This window comes from Camelus dromedarius, chromosome 8 (assembly GCF_036321535.1).
Source record: "Camelus dromedarius isolate mCamDro1 chromosome 8, mCamDro1.pat, whole genome shotgun sequence".
NCBI lineage: Eukaryota > Metazoa > Chordata > Mammalia > Artiodactyla > Camelidae > Camelus > Camelus dromedarius.
In genome coordinates, this window is record NC_087443.1 from 1,665,516 (window position 1) to 1,680,480 (window position 14,965).

Here is a 14,965-nt window from a genome sequence, read left to right on the forward strand (position 1 = left end):
CTTAAGTATTCTCTGATTGCCTTAAAATTAGAATTTCCATCTAGCAAAGGCAGGGGAAGTGGTGGAATTAAAAGCAGTATTTTGTCGCTCACAATGTGTCCCTGAAAAAGGTATGTCCTTCTCCTTCGTCAACCTGCCTGGGTCATCCAGTCCTAACTGACCTGCCAAAATACAGGCATGCACCGACTTGCGATCACCAGCAAACATTTCAGAATTCAGTGGGACGTCTACATATAACACAGACGCTATCTTCCTTACTATTTTTTCCCATAAAATGTTTTAATAGAGACACCAGAACTACTGTTCTCTAAGGAATGTGGCTCCTTCCTCATTTAGAAAAACCCACCTTTTTCCAATATAAAATGAAGCGATTTAAACAAACACCTTAAAAGGAATTCATGAGGCATAAAAACATAATTAATCTCTTTAGTTCTTAGTGTGCTTCAATGTATAGAAAATAAAGTAGATAAAAGATAAATACAAATATAGAAGTCCACGTTTTGGGAATCCTTGCTTTACAGATTGGAAAAAATCTTGGAACTCGAGATGAGGTTTGGACATTCAACTGCAATCTGACAGCCACCTTGGAATAAACATTCCATTGCTGGTCGTCAGCTCACCACAATTACTGCCCCCAGGACAAGAATTCTGCCCCCCCCCCCCCTTGACTTCACTGCTCCTCCTGTCTGCGACCCCACCCTCCTGACATGCGGAAGGTCAGTGGGTCTCTTCCCGTATCTGTTGCTTTCGCTCACCAACACGAAGCCCAAGTATTTCTTTGTTAACCTCAACCTTCACTTCTGTCTTAATTTATTCTTAGGTTAGGTCATGAGCAATTTTTTGAACTAAGTACAGGAAAAACATGTAATCATCAGTTAACTGTCTGCCAGAATATAGAAAAAAAATATAACGTAAAAGTAGGACGAAAGAGAAAATGAGAGATTAATATGCCTGTCTACAAAAGACCGCGGTATGCATGCTGTCAGGCCCCGCTAGGAACACCCAGCGGCAGCACTGGACCCTCAGAAGGGACGTGCTTGGACGGCACCACTCCTGCTTCCGTCTGGGAATGCTACATCATGAAGGCTTCACTGTGGTCGTGCTTTAAACAGCCAAGCCCCCTAGTGCAGTCGGTATGTCATCTGACTTATCTAAATAACAGCTTGCAAACAAGACCAGGAATACCTCAGATTTGAAAGCTGTGCGGTTACAGCTTACATAGCACTTCAGCATTCATCACCTCCCATGAGACTCGACACATGCAACAGATCTCTAAAGTTAGTAGTTACTTTAACCTATTTTAAAATTTTTTAAAAGGTTCAGAGAAGTTAAGTCCTTGTCCAAGTCATTCAGCTGGTTTAGTTACAGATATAGGACTTACAAGTGGGCTTTTTCTGATCCAGGGCATCATGTGAACGTCTAAAGCCCAGTTATAACCGTAACATGTGAAGTTTACATGTTTAAGACTTAAATATGCTAATGCTCTGATGAATCTGTATTACAGTATGTTCGATTAATAAAGAATTCTTAAAGTTTTACAGGCAAATGCCAAAGCAAATTTGAAACAATAATAAGACACCAGAATAGAAAGAATGCATTAAAATACGCTTTTGAGACAAAGACACATAGTAGCTCTCCAATAAATTCCTGTTAAAAACAAAAATAATAGTATTTAAAGGCAAAGGGATTTAATATGCAGTGCCTAAGTGAAATATCAGAGTCACAGAGAGATGGAAAGAATGTTAAAACCCAGTTCTCCTCTGACCGGTATGACAAGTTATACTATGCATTTATCTTCAATTACTGAACCCTTAATATCGTCGGAGGGGAAAAAAGGAGATTAAACCCCAGGCAGGATGAATACAGGGTGATGGAAGTCTACGTTAGTAGCAGTAGGTCAGTGTGCACACAGTTCCTCTGCAGAGGGTCATACACTGCAAATGGCACAAGGCAGGCTCCTGGGATGCTGAAAATGTTCTGTCTTGACCTGAGAAAATGGGCACATGCATGTAAAAATTCATCAAGCCATGTCATCCAGCTGTCCTTAAGATCTGTGTACTTTGCTCAATATACAGAATATTTCAAAATTAAAAAAATGAAATTATAGTTAGATACATAACATAGGGAACTGAGAAGTTACAGTATGTAAGCTAGAGACACACAACAGAGTATTATTCTGGGGTCTCCAACAGAGCCAGATACAAGCAGACAGCACTCTCTGAAGACAAACAACGAATTTTTGAACCCACTGTCCTTATGAGAAGATTAAAAAGTACATGAAAGTTCTGTCCAAACAGTTTTCATAGAAATTTTCCTATTTTGAAGAGAAGTCGAACAAGAGCCAGTCAACTGGAAATCATCCTGAAGATAATTTCCACATGAAGTTAGGAAAACTGAAACAGTAATGCAAAAATTCAGGCAATTTATGGGAAACATACCTTAATATGTAATCATATATTAGAAACCAAATACAGCATTAAATAATCATACCCAGAAACTATCATTTCTCAAAAAAATGTAATGTTGTAAAGAACTTAAAAGCTACTTGCACACGTACACGTACGTGCACATACGCACACTGTGCACATCAACCTGTTCCTCAGTTTGTTCCTTGTGGCTTTCACAGAAGCAACTTAATCCTTAGTTTTTCCTGTGAGTGGATTAGAATTTACAGCATCTCTATCAATACACTGAATGTTTTCTTACTGAAGTCACCCCAACACTGTCTCAGAACCTACAGAGCACTGCGCTAAAATGTGCCTTGGCAGTTTATTAACGCTGATGCAGGAATGTGTAAAACAGAAATTCTGCCAATTGCTCTAAAGTCTTAATGCCCCAGAGCAAGGAGGGTCTGTGGAGAGTGCGTGACCGCCCCGCATGGCCGTTTGAAAGCAGGTGTTTGGGAACATGGACTTGAGCTACACAAATTCTCAGAAATGAACAAAAGCTGGCTCCGGGGTGAGCGGTGCTGGAAAAGCCGCTTTTGCCCAACCCAGGCCTCCCTGTCTACCCTGAGGCTCCAGTGTCTGGCGCATAGGCGACATCAGGTCTGCAGTCAGGAGCACTAAAAAGAAGTGAGTGCAGTTAGAACCTGTTGATGTGTGACAGCTCATCATTCAGTCTCTCAGAAACAGCCACTCCAAACTCCAGGGCCCCGTTCTGCTCCTCCCCTCGGAAATAAAATATGGCGGAAGATGCCACGTTCATTCATTTGCTCTTTAATGACATAACCTTTTGATTTTCAAGTGTGCTTTGGATTAGTGTATAAAGTTACAGTCTTCAATTTCACCACAGATAATGCTACTTGCAGACAACCCTGAGGACCTTATCTTGGTCCATAACGACCATGCATGCAGCCGTGCAAACGTGCATCCATGCAACATTGCAGCACACAACACGGTGCAAAAATGGCAAAGAAAACCAAGTGATGGCCATGCTAGTATTTGTTCAAGGGGCTCCTTACCAAACAGTGAAATCCTATGCCTGACAAGAACTCCAAGTTTGCAGAATAGGCTGAAGACAAAAGAAAAACAAAAGAGAAAAGGGAAAAGGGGAAGGGAAGGTAGAAAAGACAGGGAGAAATTAAATTAAAACAAAATAAAACAAAAAAAAAAAAAAAGAAGAAAGAAAAAAGAAAAATAAACAGCTGATACATGAGCCGGAAAAAGCAACATGATGTCACGCAGAAAGAATCAATTCTCTGAGCAGAAGGTGGAGTAAAGGTATTAAAGAAAGTCTCTGAGTGCATATCTTTAACAAACATGGTTAAAAAAGCACATATTATAAGTAAAGAAACCAAAAAAAATCAAAAGCAAAGCTAATTAATATAAAAGCAACCTATATGAACCCCACAAGAATATAACTACTAGAAAACCATAAGAAAAAATTCAGTTTTATCTGCCCCAAAGCACCACTGAAGTTCTAGAATTCCCTTTTTGTTGTTGTTATGGGCAGCACTTTACAACAGAAGTGTAGTGCTTTGGGCATAAAGTGTTACTTTTAAGGTTTCACATGTCTTATCATTTGAACTGACCTTGACCACACTGTTTCACATATACCAGAGCATGCAGTGAATCTGAACACCACGAACTAGAGACAGAATTTAAACAACTGATAGTGATGACTCAGAGAAACCCTTACAGGTGGGGTATGAAAGGGCTTCTCGCGCTAATGCAGGAGCTGACGACCAGCGAGTTCCTGGGTCTTGGCGCCCTTCCTGGCGGTCACCAGCGGGCTACTTCCAGTATGGTGCCCAGTACGGTGCCCAGCGTCCCGCATCAGCAGGAGGGCACCGGCGGGCACTGCTGCTCACGGCAGGACCCAGAGCCTGGGCGCCACCTGCTGCTGTCCTGTCCTGTCCGTCCCCAGGCCTGTCTGGCAGGTTCCTTGTCGGGCCCTATTTTCAGGAACACATGCCCCTCACTTCCTGCTCCAGTCCCTTCTACACGCCCCTGCCGGTCCAGCTTAGGACATGTTTCTTCTGAGAAGCCTTTTCTAACTCCTGGTGCTCCTTCAGCGCTCCCAACCCAAGCTGAGAAAAGCCCCTCCCAGCCAGGCCCATGACAGGCAACCTCCCACGTCACCACTGACACCAGGCCCACAGCTACCCACACTCTTCCTAACACTTGGAGTGCACAGGACTCCAGTCAGAGCTCCCCCAAGTGCTAAATAACCCTGACAACCCACTTGTGTAGCAGCGCCCACGCTCAGCTCGGTTTTCCCACCGTGACGACAGCCACGTCCCGATGGCCCCACCCTCCCCTGCAAAGCTCACCGAGTCCCAGCAGTGGGCAGGTGCACACTCAGGACCGGGGACACGGGCTGGGCCGTGGGAAAAAACTGACGGCAACTGCTCGCAGTAGCACAGGAGCAAGGAGACAGTGACATCTGTGATGCTGACCGCTCTTACAGTGAGCTCTGGCCATTACCTCTCACTTCAGTAACAGTGGGAGATAATCTATGGATGAAAATCAGTCATATAGGGCATTGCATGGCTTCTCCAAGAAAACATTCATCAGCAAGTGCTTAAGTGAATTCCAGGTCTTGGGAAATCTCTTATCACTGCTATTTTTTTTTAAAAAAAAACAATAATCTATTCGAGTAGATGTTAGACATCAGATTAGACATTAGCCTCCGAGCTGCATATTTATCTTTCTGCTATCATTTAAACACTCAAAGACAATGAAACAAGCCAGGTTCTCCAGGGGCCCTCATCCACCGAGCTGCACGCACGTTAACTCAGCAAGGCCCTGTCTCCATCCACAGGGAGTCAGCCCATCTTGGAGCTGTGCCCTCTGGAGTCCTGGGCTCCTGTCTGTTTGAAGCAGCATCTTTTACTTCTGACTAATTGGCACCCTTCACCATCCAGGGTGCAACATTCTGAGATGATGCTGAATTTGTAATACTGGGATTATGTTTTAACCCAGTTAATCTAGACCTAGGATGTTCTGTGATGATAGAAAACGGAACTGCTCTGTGTCCCATTTTGTTGGATCACATTTATGTCTGAGAATCTGTCAGAGGAAATGACTTCTTACAACACCTAGCTGTTCCTAATTAGCAGCAGACGTGCCACCAGAGAGAAATGCAGACACACAGAAAGCTAGGTCCTCTCAGAAGAAACTGTGTCTCCCTCCTGCACCATCTCCTTTCAGCTGCAGTTTCTGTACAGACTAGAAGGTTTGGTTATTATCAGCCTTGGTGCACAGTTTCTCTAAAAGTATCTTCCAGAACCCCATCATCCCTTCCTCTCTCCCTTCATGACTAACATGAAGAATTCATAACACATCTTCAGTTTCCTCAGCGCCTCCTTGCCTTGTGGGCTTGCCTTCCACCTCACTGCTCTGCTGAAACGCTCTCCCAAGTCCTCAAGACCCTCTGGACCCCACAGCTAATCACTGCTTTGCCAGCCTCCGTCCTGGAGAGCTCTCTACCACACTTGGCATCACTAACTACTTAAATCTGTGAAGCCGAAGCCCTGGATTCTGTTTCACAGTAATCTTTCCCCTGCCTCTCCAGTTAACGTTCTCTAAATTCTTCAAAGATCCACTTCTGAAAGCCCTCCAAAAGTAGTAAGATTCTCCGAGTTTTGGTTCCCAGAAAGCTTTTTGCTTCCCTCGGCTTCTCCGTTGGCTCCATCTGCTTTCAGAGCTCTGAGCCTTAGACGGGCACAGGTCATCCCCAAATGTGCCATTTCTTGCCCTGATCTCTCCACCAACACCAAACACCTGCTTCCCACTGCCTGCTGGAGCTCTCCAGCTGAACGACCTGTCAGTTCTTACACTCCCATAAATACCTCTCGAGCCAAATGTAATCTCTTCTTCTCAAAGCGAGTCCTTTGAAGTTTCCTGGCTTTGCCAGTGACACCAGCACTGTTTCAGCCACTCAGCACTGAAGCGTCAGCACAGGCTTGGCTGCCTCCTTCCTGTCTGGACAGGGCTCACCGCCCAGTTGAGCTGACTCCCCCGCGCTTCTCGCGCCCAACCCCTCCGCACGGGCACCTGCACTGCGCTCCCAGCACTTGTCCGCTCCCCCCACACTCATCGCAGTGCGGCATATGGTCAGTCTACACAGATGTGTCCCCTCAGCTGTCCGTCCAAGTCCACCAAAGTCAGGAACCGTGCTGCCGCGTGTGTGTTTACCCGCAGACCTGGGACAGCGCCTTGCACACGGCAGGCTCTCAGGACTTGAGCTGAACAAACCCCTGGGCAGCGCCCCCGAGGCAGCGCGTGGGTGACAGCAGCCGCACCGCATGTGGCCTCCGCGCCCTCCGACCCCCATCACCCACTCCTGCTGCCAGCCCGGCCCCCTCTTCTGTCTAAAGAGCTTCCATGGTGTCTTAGAGCTAATGAATTAAGTTGAAATAAACTTTTAATAAGTAAAATGGAAAAAGATATTAAGACACTGTATTCTGGCAGTCACTATCAATCAGTGTTCCACGGTGAGCCCACAGAACCCGGGTTTCCCCTGAATCACCGGCTTCTACGCTTTACGCTGTTACTGACATCAGACAAGATCAGCCTTTCTTAATCTCTGACCTACACAGTCCTTAAGCTCCACTCTGCATGTCCCGACTCCTGTGACTCCCTGGCCCGTCCATACCCACCCGAGGTGGCCTTGCTTTACTGCGAATCACACAGCACTTGCCGGTTCTTTGCTGTTGGAACAGTATTCTCATAGACTGCGCCCTGCCGGGTACACTCCTGAGTGCGGAGACCCCCCGCACTCTTCTTTGTAGACACGAGCTCACTGACTTTAAGCACAGTGAATGCTCGAAACATAATTCCTGGTGCCCGAGAGAATCTAAACAACTAACAGGAGCAGCCTGGTTCTGATGGTGGAGAAGTTAGCTTAGACCCACGATGGCTGCTACACACACGTAAAATACCACCTGAAACTGCTCACCACAGCACTCAGCGTGGGTACGGAGGTACGCTCGTCTGCTCAAGGCAGCAGGGCCAGTTTGGGTGGGCTTTTTAAAATTACCTATTTTACCCTATTTTTTACCTATTTTACTCACTGAAGTTATATTTAACTGAAAGTGCTAAGAAATCAGGGATTTATAAATTTCAGTGATTCCATATCAACATACCAAACAAATATTGGTTGTTCTGAAACACATTTTTTGGATTATAAAAGCAAGATTTTTGTTATTTAAAAAATTTGCGAAACACGTAAAATAGTAATACAAAATCTGTAATGCACTACCCAAAGGAAATGACTATTAAGTTTATTCCTTACCAGTATTTTTCTATACATACTAATTTAGGGTTTTTAAAAAATCCAGATTGATGCCATTTGAACATGTATTTTATTTCTTACATGATCATTTTCCTAAGATATTATGTATTTGTAGCCATCATTATTTTAATGACTGAACAACATGTACTGTAATTTATTTATCATCACCTTACTCATTTTATAAGTCCTGAATTTTTCTGAGGTTAAATTCTCCCTATGTTTGGCATTAAATTACTGTAAAGAAATGAGTTACTTCTGTTATTAGGCGTCTAATTCCCGTGTGCTGAAATTTTAATGGCATATCTTCCTTTTTTGAAAGTGCTCGTGGGAGAAGTAAAATTTACCAACACCTTTCCAAGAGGTAAAGAAAACACTGAAGATGAAATCATTAAAAATGGGGGCAATGCTATCGGAGGGTGGGGAAGGCCCCAGACCACAGGCGGAGGCTAGCACAGAGTGGTGCCGGCTGACTCGCTCTGGGAGGGATACAGCTGGTAAGGGAAATTAGTTACATCTGCGGTTAGTTACTAGTTCTGAGGGTGAGCCTGAACGCTGAACAGTGACAACAAAGCACAACGGGAGGAGGGGGAGGAGCAGAATTGGCAGAGTTTTATTTGCATTTTTTCCTACATCCTGTACTTTCTCTTGATTTATGTAATTGTCATTCAATTGACAACACTCACTAGGAGCAAAGTTTCTGTTACAGAAGGCTAACCGGAGCCAGGGAAGACTCGGAGATGCTGCAGGCTCCCAAAGGTCTGACGGCAGCTTGGTGCCGTGGCACTGTCAGGCTACCGTGTGCGCTCCCAGGCCAGCCCACGGGGGCCACTGGGCAGCCACGTGGGTGAGTGCGCGTGTGGGACAAGAAGGGACGTGTGCTCTCTCCCCTGGGGAGAAGGAAAGAAGGCCTAGCCGAAGTGGGGAGGGGGAGGGGGTCTGCACCTTGGAAAGTAGCTCCTCCTTCCCTTTCCTTCTGGGAACGGAGTTTGTGGAAACAAAGTACGTCACTGCGATGGATTCTCTGGTATTTTTAACTATAATCAATTTTATCAGCTTCACAGAATGATGCTTATTTGAAGAAGCTTGGAAACATTTTTAACGCAGCTGCAGTCCTACATCACATGACTGGCTACTTACTGGCTGGTAAAAGAGTAAATCTCAGCAGAGATAAGCTGCACATCCTGTCCCCACTGAACGCGGGGTCTTACTTTCCCTGTGGTCACAGACTGTCGGTCTCCTCTCCCCTGTCCAGCAGGTTGGTCCTGCACCGCCCCTCCGCATATCATTAAAGTCAAGTCCATGCTATGAACCTAAAACGCGCTAAAAAAGGCCTTAAGAAAAAAAAAGAGTTTTGTTCTCCAGGCGAGAGACTGCTGATGACAGCTCAGGCCTGGTCAAGACCTTGACTGCAGCCTTAAAGAGGACCTGGTCAAACTGTGCCCAGGGTCCAGACCTACACACACTGTGAGATAATAAATGTAGGTCCTTTAAAGACACTGAACTTGTGGTAGTATTGTTAAATAGCAACAGATAACTAAAAAAAAAGAAGAAAAAGGTAAGGTCATAGGAGAGCCTGCATTCTGCTTTATGACAGGGCATCACTGTTACAGAAACTCCTTTCAGATCCAGTCTAAAAGCTCGGTGTGAACTCCTGCCCAGTGCAACCCCAGAAGCGGACTTTCTCAGTCATTGATCCTCACGTACACGACGTTCTGGCAGAATTCTGAGGACTTAGGCTTGATAACCCCAGCACAATCACAGCTAAATCTCTAAAACACACTTGGGTTTAAAGAGAAATGAGAAGGCGTCGCTAGGACGCTGGCTTGAGTGGCATGAGGGGAGCCTCCAGAAGGCACGTAAGTTTACCGCATTTCATTCCAAGATTAGTCTTTTTTTTAAAGATTACAATTATAATTTCTGTAAATGAGATTTTGCCCTCCAGAAAAATACATGCTGGCAAAAATACCAGATTTGAATAAATTTTAAAGAGGCCAATTCTAAAAGCATCATTTATCAAACATACTAATACAGTGATGCATCTCCAGCCTCCACTTACGGATCCTGGATTGGGTGTCTTATTCCTTCTGTCCAGCATTACATTTAGCAGTCAAATTTAAGAAAACACAACACCTAGAACATGTATTTACTTGCCCAAACCGTCCTCTCCTAGTGTTTGACTCCACGGGGCCAGGGGCCGGGAGTAGGCTGCACCTACTCCAGGATCCTGAGATGCTCCTTCTCAAATGCAAAGACACTTCAGTCAAACCAGTCTTTATTTTTTAGAGCCGTTTACCTAGTCACCATTTCTTTCTCTTTGTTTGAAGCATGTCCTCCAGAACAGAGAGGTCTGCTTGCTGCAGATAAGAAGTATAAACGATGGTTTTTGAAATACTGATCAATTAAAGGAAGAACGACCTGAAAGAAAGGAAAAGAAAACAGATCTACACAGTGGAATCTTCCGGGGGATGGGTGAGTGCCGAGTCTTTGGAACAGCAGAGTTCTGGCCACATGCAACAAGTCCCCAACAGCCACAGCCATGCCATCAGCTCCACTCCAGTCTGCCTGCCTCTCAAGTTCCACTCTGCAGTACGTGTGTGTGTGTGTGAGTATGGAAAACACACCTAATTTTCAATGGTTTAGAATTAGTCTCAATACTTTCTCAAAATGAAATGGCCTTAAATTGTCATGTAATGCAGTTTGGTCCCCAGTAGGTTTCAAAATAAGCAATGATGACCATGTACTGAGTCTCCACTACACGTGAGTGACTGACACGGAGTCATTGCACGTGTCTCAGCAACCACTCTGTACGGGAGGCGCCATTGTCCCTGCTTTCTAGGCATGAAACTGAGATGTAAAAAGCAGCGACTGCAAACTCACACTGACTGAGCACGAAGTCCCACTGCCCCTTACCTACCTGCAGGAAGTCCTCCTGTCTGGCCTCCTCAAAGCCCACCTCCCAGTTCTGTCCCCTCAGCCTGCTGGCCTTCGGCAAGCTTCTCCTCTCACCCTGTCCACCCACACCACAGGCTTCGCCTGTGCCGTTCCCTCGGTCTGAGGTGCTCTTCCCACGCTCCTCCCGCAGGCCACAGGGCAGTGGCCCTTCATCAGGTCAGCCTTTGCGGCCTGTCAACTGGATAAACTCCCCGTATCCTCTGCTCTCCTTAATACCATTTGCAATTTTCTACTTCATACGAGTGATTTTGAGTTAGTCTCTCTCCCTAAGCATTTGAAGGCACTCAGAGAATACAGAAATAGAGAAAGAAACACTTCCGGGTTTGTTTCCCATTACAGCCCTCTCCTAGCCTCCACCACCACTGCGTCCTGTGTTCGGTTTACCACCGACTGACCAGGGCTTAGGACTTTGTTGGGCCTGGAGCAAGCACTAGATAAATATCTGTTGAATAAATAAATGAAAAAAGTAGTAACAACTGGCATTTCCAGTATTTAGACCCAAGTCTGTCTAAATACATTTTTTTCCCTACAATGTTGGCATAGTATGTTTTTTAACAATAGGAATACACAAGGTTTTAAGTCTCTTCCTAGAAAGTTGTGACATTACTTGAACTTAGTGACTGACGTATTAGGTACTCAATAAATACGTGAATGAATGAATCTATAGACAGTAGAAATCAAGCCACAGTAGGCATCTGCAAACAAAGTCACTAGGGGATGCAGTAGGAGAGTATTTTAAACGTGTGACTGCAGGTCATGAGTACAGCACTTCTGATCACTGGCTATCAAAGGAGATTACATCCTAGTAGAACAGATAGCCAGCAATGTGCAGCCCCGGACAAGCTTCAGGTGACCGACACAGGCTCTGGGTGCTGCACAGAGTGGGAAGGAAAGAGAAGTCTCCCTTACAATAAAGGGATTCTGAATTCTGCAAACACAGCAGCCAAATCGTAATGGATGAATCATAATGGAAATAACATGTCATTTTGCAGATGATCTAAAACCACCAAATGCAAGTACTTTGAAAGGAAACTGACAGAAATCGTTAGGTCTTCAGGTTAACTAAAACATGTTGTAAACAGGAGAGCTTCCCAAAGGCCTTCTGTCCTTGTGGTGGTGAATACCAGGACGCAGCCCGATGCATGACGCAGACCAGGCACACAGCAAACACCGAGGGAGTGAGTGGACCCACCATGCGGACTCCGCAGCTCTCCACCTCCTTCCCTACTGGCTGAACGCACGGCAAATTCCTGATAAATTCTTATTCAATGGGATAAACACTAATCATGGGATATACTCCAAATATTGAACAATTTATCCTCTCTGAGCCTCAGTTTTCCTCTTCTGAGTAGGACTGAGTTTCCACAATGAAGAGTCTATAGTAGAGGTTCTCATAAAGTAGCCATTTATAAATTAACTGGTGCTTTTCTTCTTTAAAAAAGATACACTCATTTCAAATTTTTAAACCATAACAATATTCAAATGTCATGAAACAGATTTCTCTTCTATGTCATATGATAAAGCCAAAAAAGAGAACTTTGAATCAGACTTCACAGAGTATGAAGTCACTTGAGAAACATTTGAGAAATGAGTTACCCACATGATGCATGCAGTTATCTCCGTGCCACAGAGCGTTTACTCAGAGTGGAACTCACACCTGGAGACAAGCGCATCCTGCAAAGGGCAATGGTCTAGAGAGCACATTCTGGGAACAAACACATTGAAGCAAAAACAAGATGGATTGTATACTGTACTTTAGCAAAGAACTTGATTTCTTGCTCATAAGGGAAATGTTCTCCTTTGCTTCTGCTGCCACCATCTGTGGACATGAAGAGTTTTAGGATCACGTTGCACTTCAAAAATCACAAGACATTCACTCACCCCAATGCACCGCTTAGGGCACACAGCTATGCGTGCTATCCCACTAAACTGAACATAAAAACACAGAGGTTAACTTCAGCAGTGTGATTAAAGAAAGATTACAAAATACCCAAATCAAAATAAAAAAGCTCTTGAGACAGCCCACACGTGGCTGTGAGCACAACCGTCCTGTGTAGCTCTGAGATCTGACTGACACGCAGGGGGAAAACTGGCATAAAGCAAAATCCCACCTTCTCCGCAGTCAAATCCCACACCGTCTTTCAGTTAGAAAGGAGCCCACTGGGCTGGGAAAGGTGAGTGTAAGATAAGTAAGCATAATTTTAGATTTGCACACTGGCCTCTAATAAAGACAGTTACTTCTTGGTGTGACTGAAAGTTCAAGCTTTCAGTATTAATAGACCAACGGAAAAATTGCAGGAAGCCAGCGCCTGTGGCAAGAGCAAGGCTCACAACTGTGACACTAGGTTGGAAAATTAACATTCTGCTAAAGAACAGAGAAGTTCAGCGGTGTCAAAAGAGAATTTCCCTAAGCAAAGCACAAACACCTGCATTTTCCCTGTGGCGCAGACAATGAATTCAAGGTTAAGAACTGACTGACCTAATGCGTTTAGCTTAGAAGGCGGCCTTTCTTAGCGCCCTCATGCATACAGAGGAGGTTTCATGCATACAGAAGAGGGAGCAAACCATAATAACCATGAAGAGATGCAGAACAGACTGGAGAGCTAAAAATTTCAGAACTGGATACAAAGTTTTAGAAAAATGTGTAAGCAGAGCTTTCGTATCTTTTAAGAATCAAACTGACTTTTGTTTGAATAAGTTCTACTGCAAACAGAAATAAAAACAACTTGAAATACGCTTTATGAAGCCTCAGATATAAATTTAGGGTAATTTTTAGAGAACTTAGGTAATATTTTATAAATTCAGACAGCGCTCTTCCCATGAATAAGCAGAAGAGAGTAATGGCTTTTGAACTCTGGCACATTTCATTTTTCAACATTTGGGCATTAACCTCTCTCAAGCATCGTCATGCGAAACGCCTGGATCCATCTAAGGGGCTTTCTCGTATACATTCTATCCAGACAGAACTTTGTACCTAGCTAAGGCTGCTAAAATGCTAAAGAATTACGTAGGAACTATCTTTCCCTTCTTTATACATTTTAAGAATAATGCTTATGTGGAAAATGTGAGAACTTTCGGAGAGAATATGGTCTATGATAAAACACAAAAATTATAAAGAGGCGTATGCCTACCTTCACTGTCACCATTAGCCTGCGTCTAAAAATGAATACACTAAAGATGAGCTGTAAAGGCGGTAAAGTAAAAGATGAAAGAAGGAGGTGTTGTAGAGGTTTTATTTTTCAGTAACGGTGAAAAATGAAAACTAAAGTAAATGGCGGTTAAACAGCCTCAGCTGTACTTGCTTCTCTAGTTGATGTCAAGTACACCCTTAACTGCCCGTCAAAACCACCTGAAAAACGCACAGGGAACATCAGCAGCTGTTTGAAAAAAACAGCTAATTTTGTTGGGCTCTATATTAATCTAGCCTTCCTTTCTCCCCAGAATTTGTTTGTAAGATCTTCTCTACGCTGTAGAAAGCCAATGTGTGAAGCGGGTGCAAGCTGCCTGTAGTGAGCTTCTCGCCACTCCCTGTGCACCGACACTGTCCCGGGAGGTTTATTCAGAAACTTAAATACAGGGTGATTAAGGCCTAACCACATTTTCCCCTTCAAAGTTGTGTCTCTGCCATCCAAACAAAGGTTAAAGAAAAATGTTTTTCTTTTCCTTGTTCCCTTCTCCAAATGATCACTTTTTCCCTCTTCTCCTCTCTCTTGCCAAAAAGAAGGCTGAACCCCAGAGTTGCTATGCATTCAGATACTTACAATGGGGATTTGAAATTTCAAAATTTAACTTTGTACATAAAAGCTTCAAAAACTCACCAGGGCCTCATTCTTCTTTTTTGTTCAAATTCCATTCGGACTAATTTGGCTACAAGTCAGGATGACTACCATATTTTTAAAAAAATATTGTGGGATGAGTTACAAAGAGACTGCATATGATAAATTAGTTTGTATCATTGGCCTTTGTGGAAAAGACAGTTAAGAAGAGAGTAAAAACACAGCATTTGGACTGTAGATAAAGGGGCAGGTTGAAAGAGGGAGGTTTAAGAGCATGACACTCAAGTAGAAAATCGTTAACATATTTGGGATACGAGGGGCCAAGAACAGGCAAATACAAGAGCTTGAATTTCCATAAACTTTAATCTGATGCTGCGCTGAAAACTATAAATCCGAAGAAAACTGCAGCACAAAGAGCCTTGGCTGGGATGGGGAGGTGGGGGCGGGAGTTGCTGCTGATGTGTTGCTAAGGGACCTAGGACTATGGGCCCTGAGGG

General features: G+C 44.1%; 1 protein-coding gene across 15 annotated transcripts in view; it reads right to left on the reverse strand.

Annotated features, from left to right (window-relative positions):
• Positions 1-14,965, reverse strand: part of RYR2 (ryanodine receptor 2) — a 543,353-nt gene that overhangs the window by 110,456 nt on the left and 417,932 nt on the right. For 14 of the 15 annotated variants that reach the window (XR_010381799.1, XM_064487828.1, XM_064487825.1 and 11 more), the window contains 3 exons: positions 12,447-12,511; positions 10,034-10,155; positions 3,464-3,513 (listed from right to left, as the gene is read on the reverse strand). The exons of the other annotated variant lie outside the window; for it this stretch is intronic. Coding sequence is in view for 13 of the 14 variants with exons in the window: in XM_064487828.1 (XP_064343898.1) it covers positions 3,464-3,513; positions 10,034-10,155; positions 12,447-12,511 (237 nt within the window). In the remaining variant the exon portion in view is untranslated. The remainder of the gene's footprint in view (positions 1-3,463; positions 3,514-10,033; positions 10,156-12,446; positions 12,512-14,965) is intronic. 15 annotated transcript variants of the gene reach the window in all.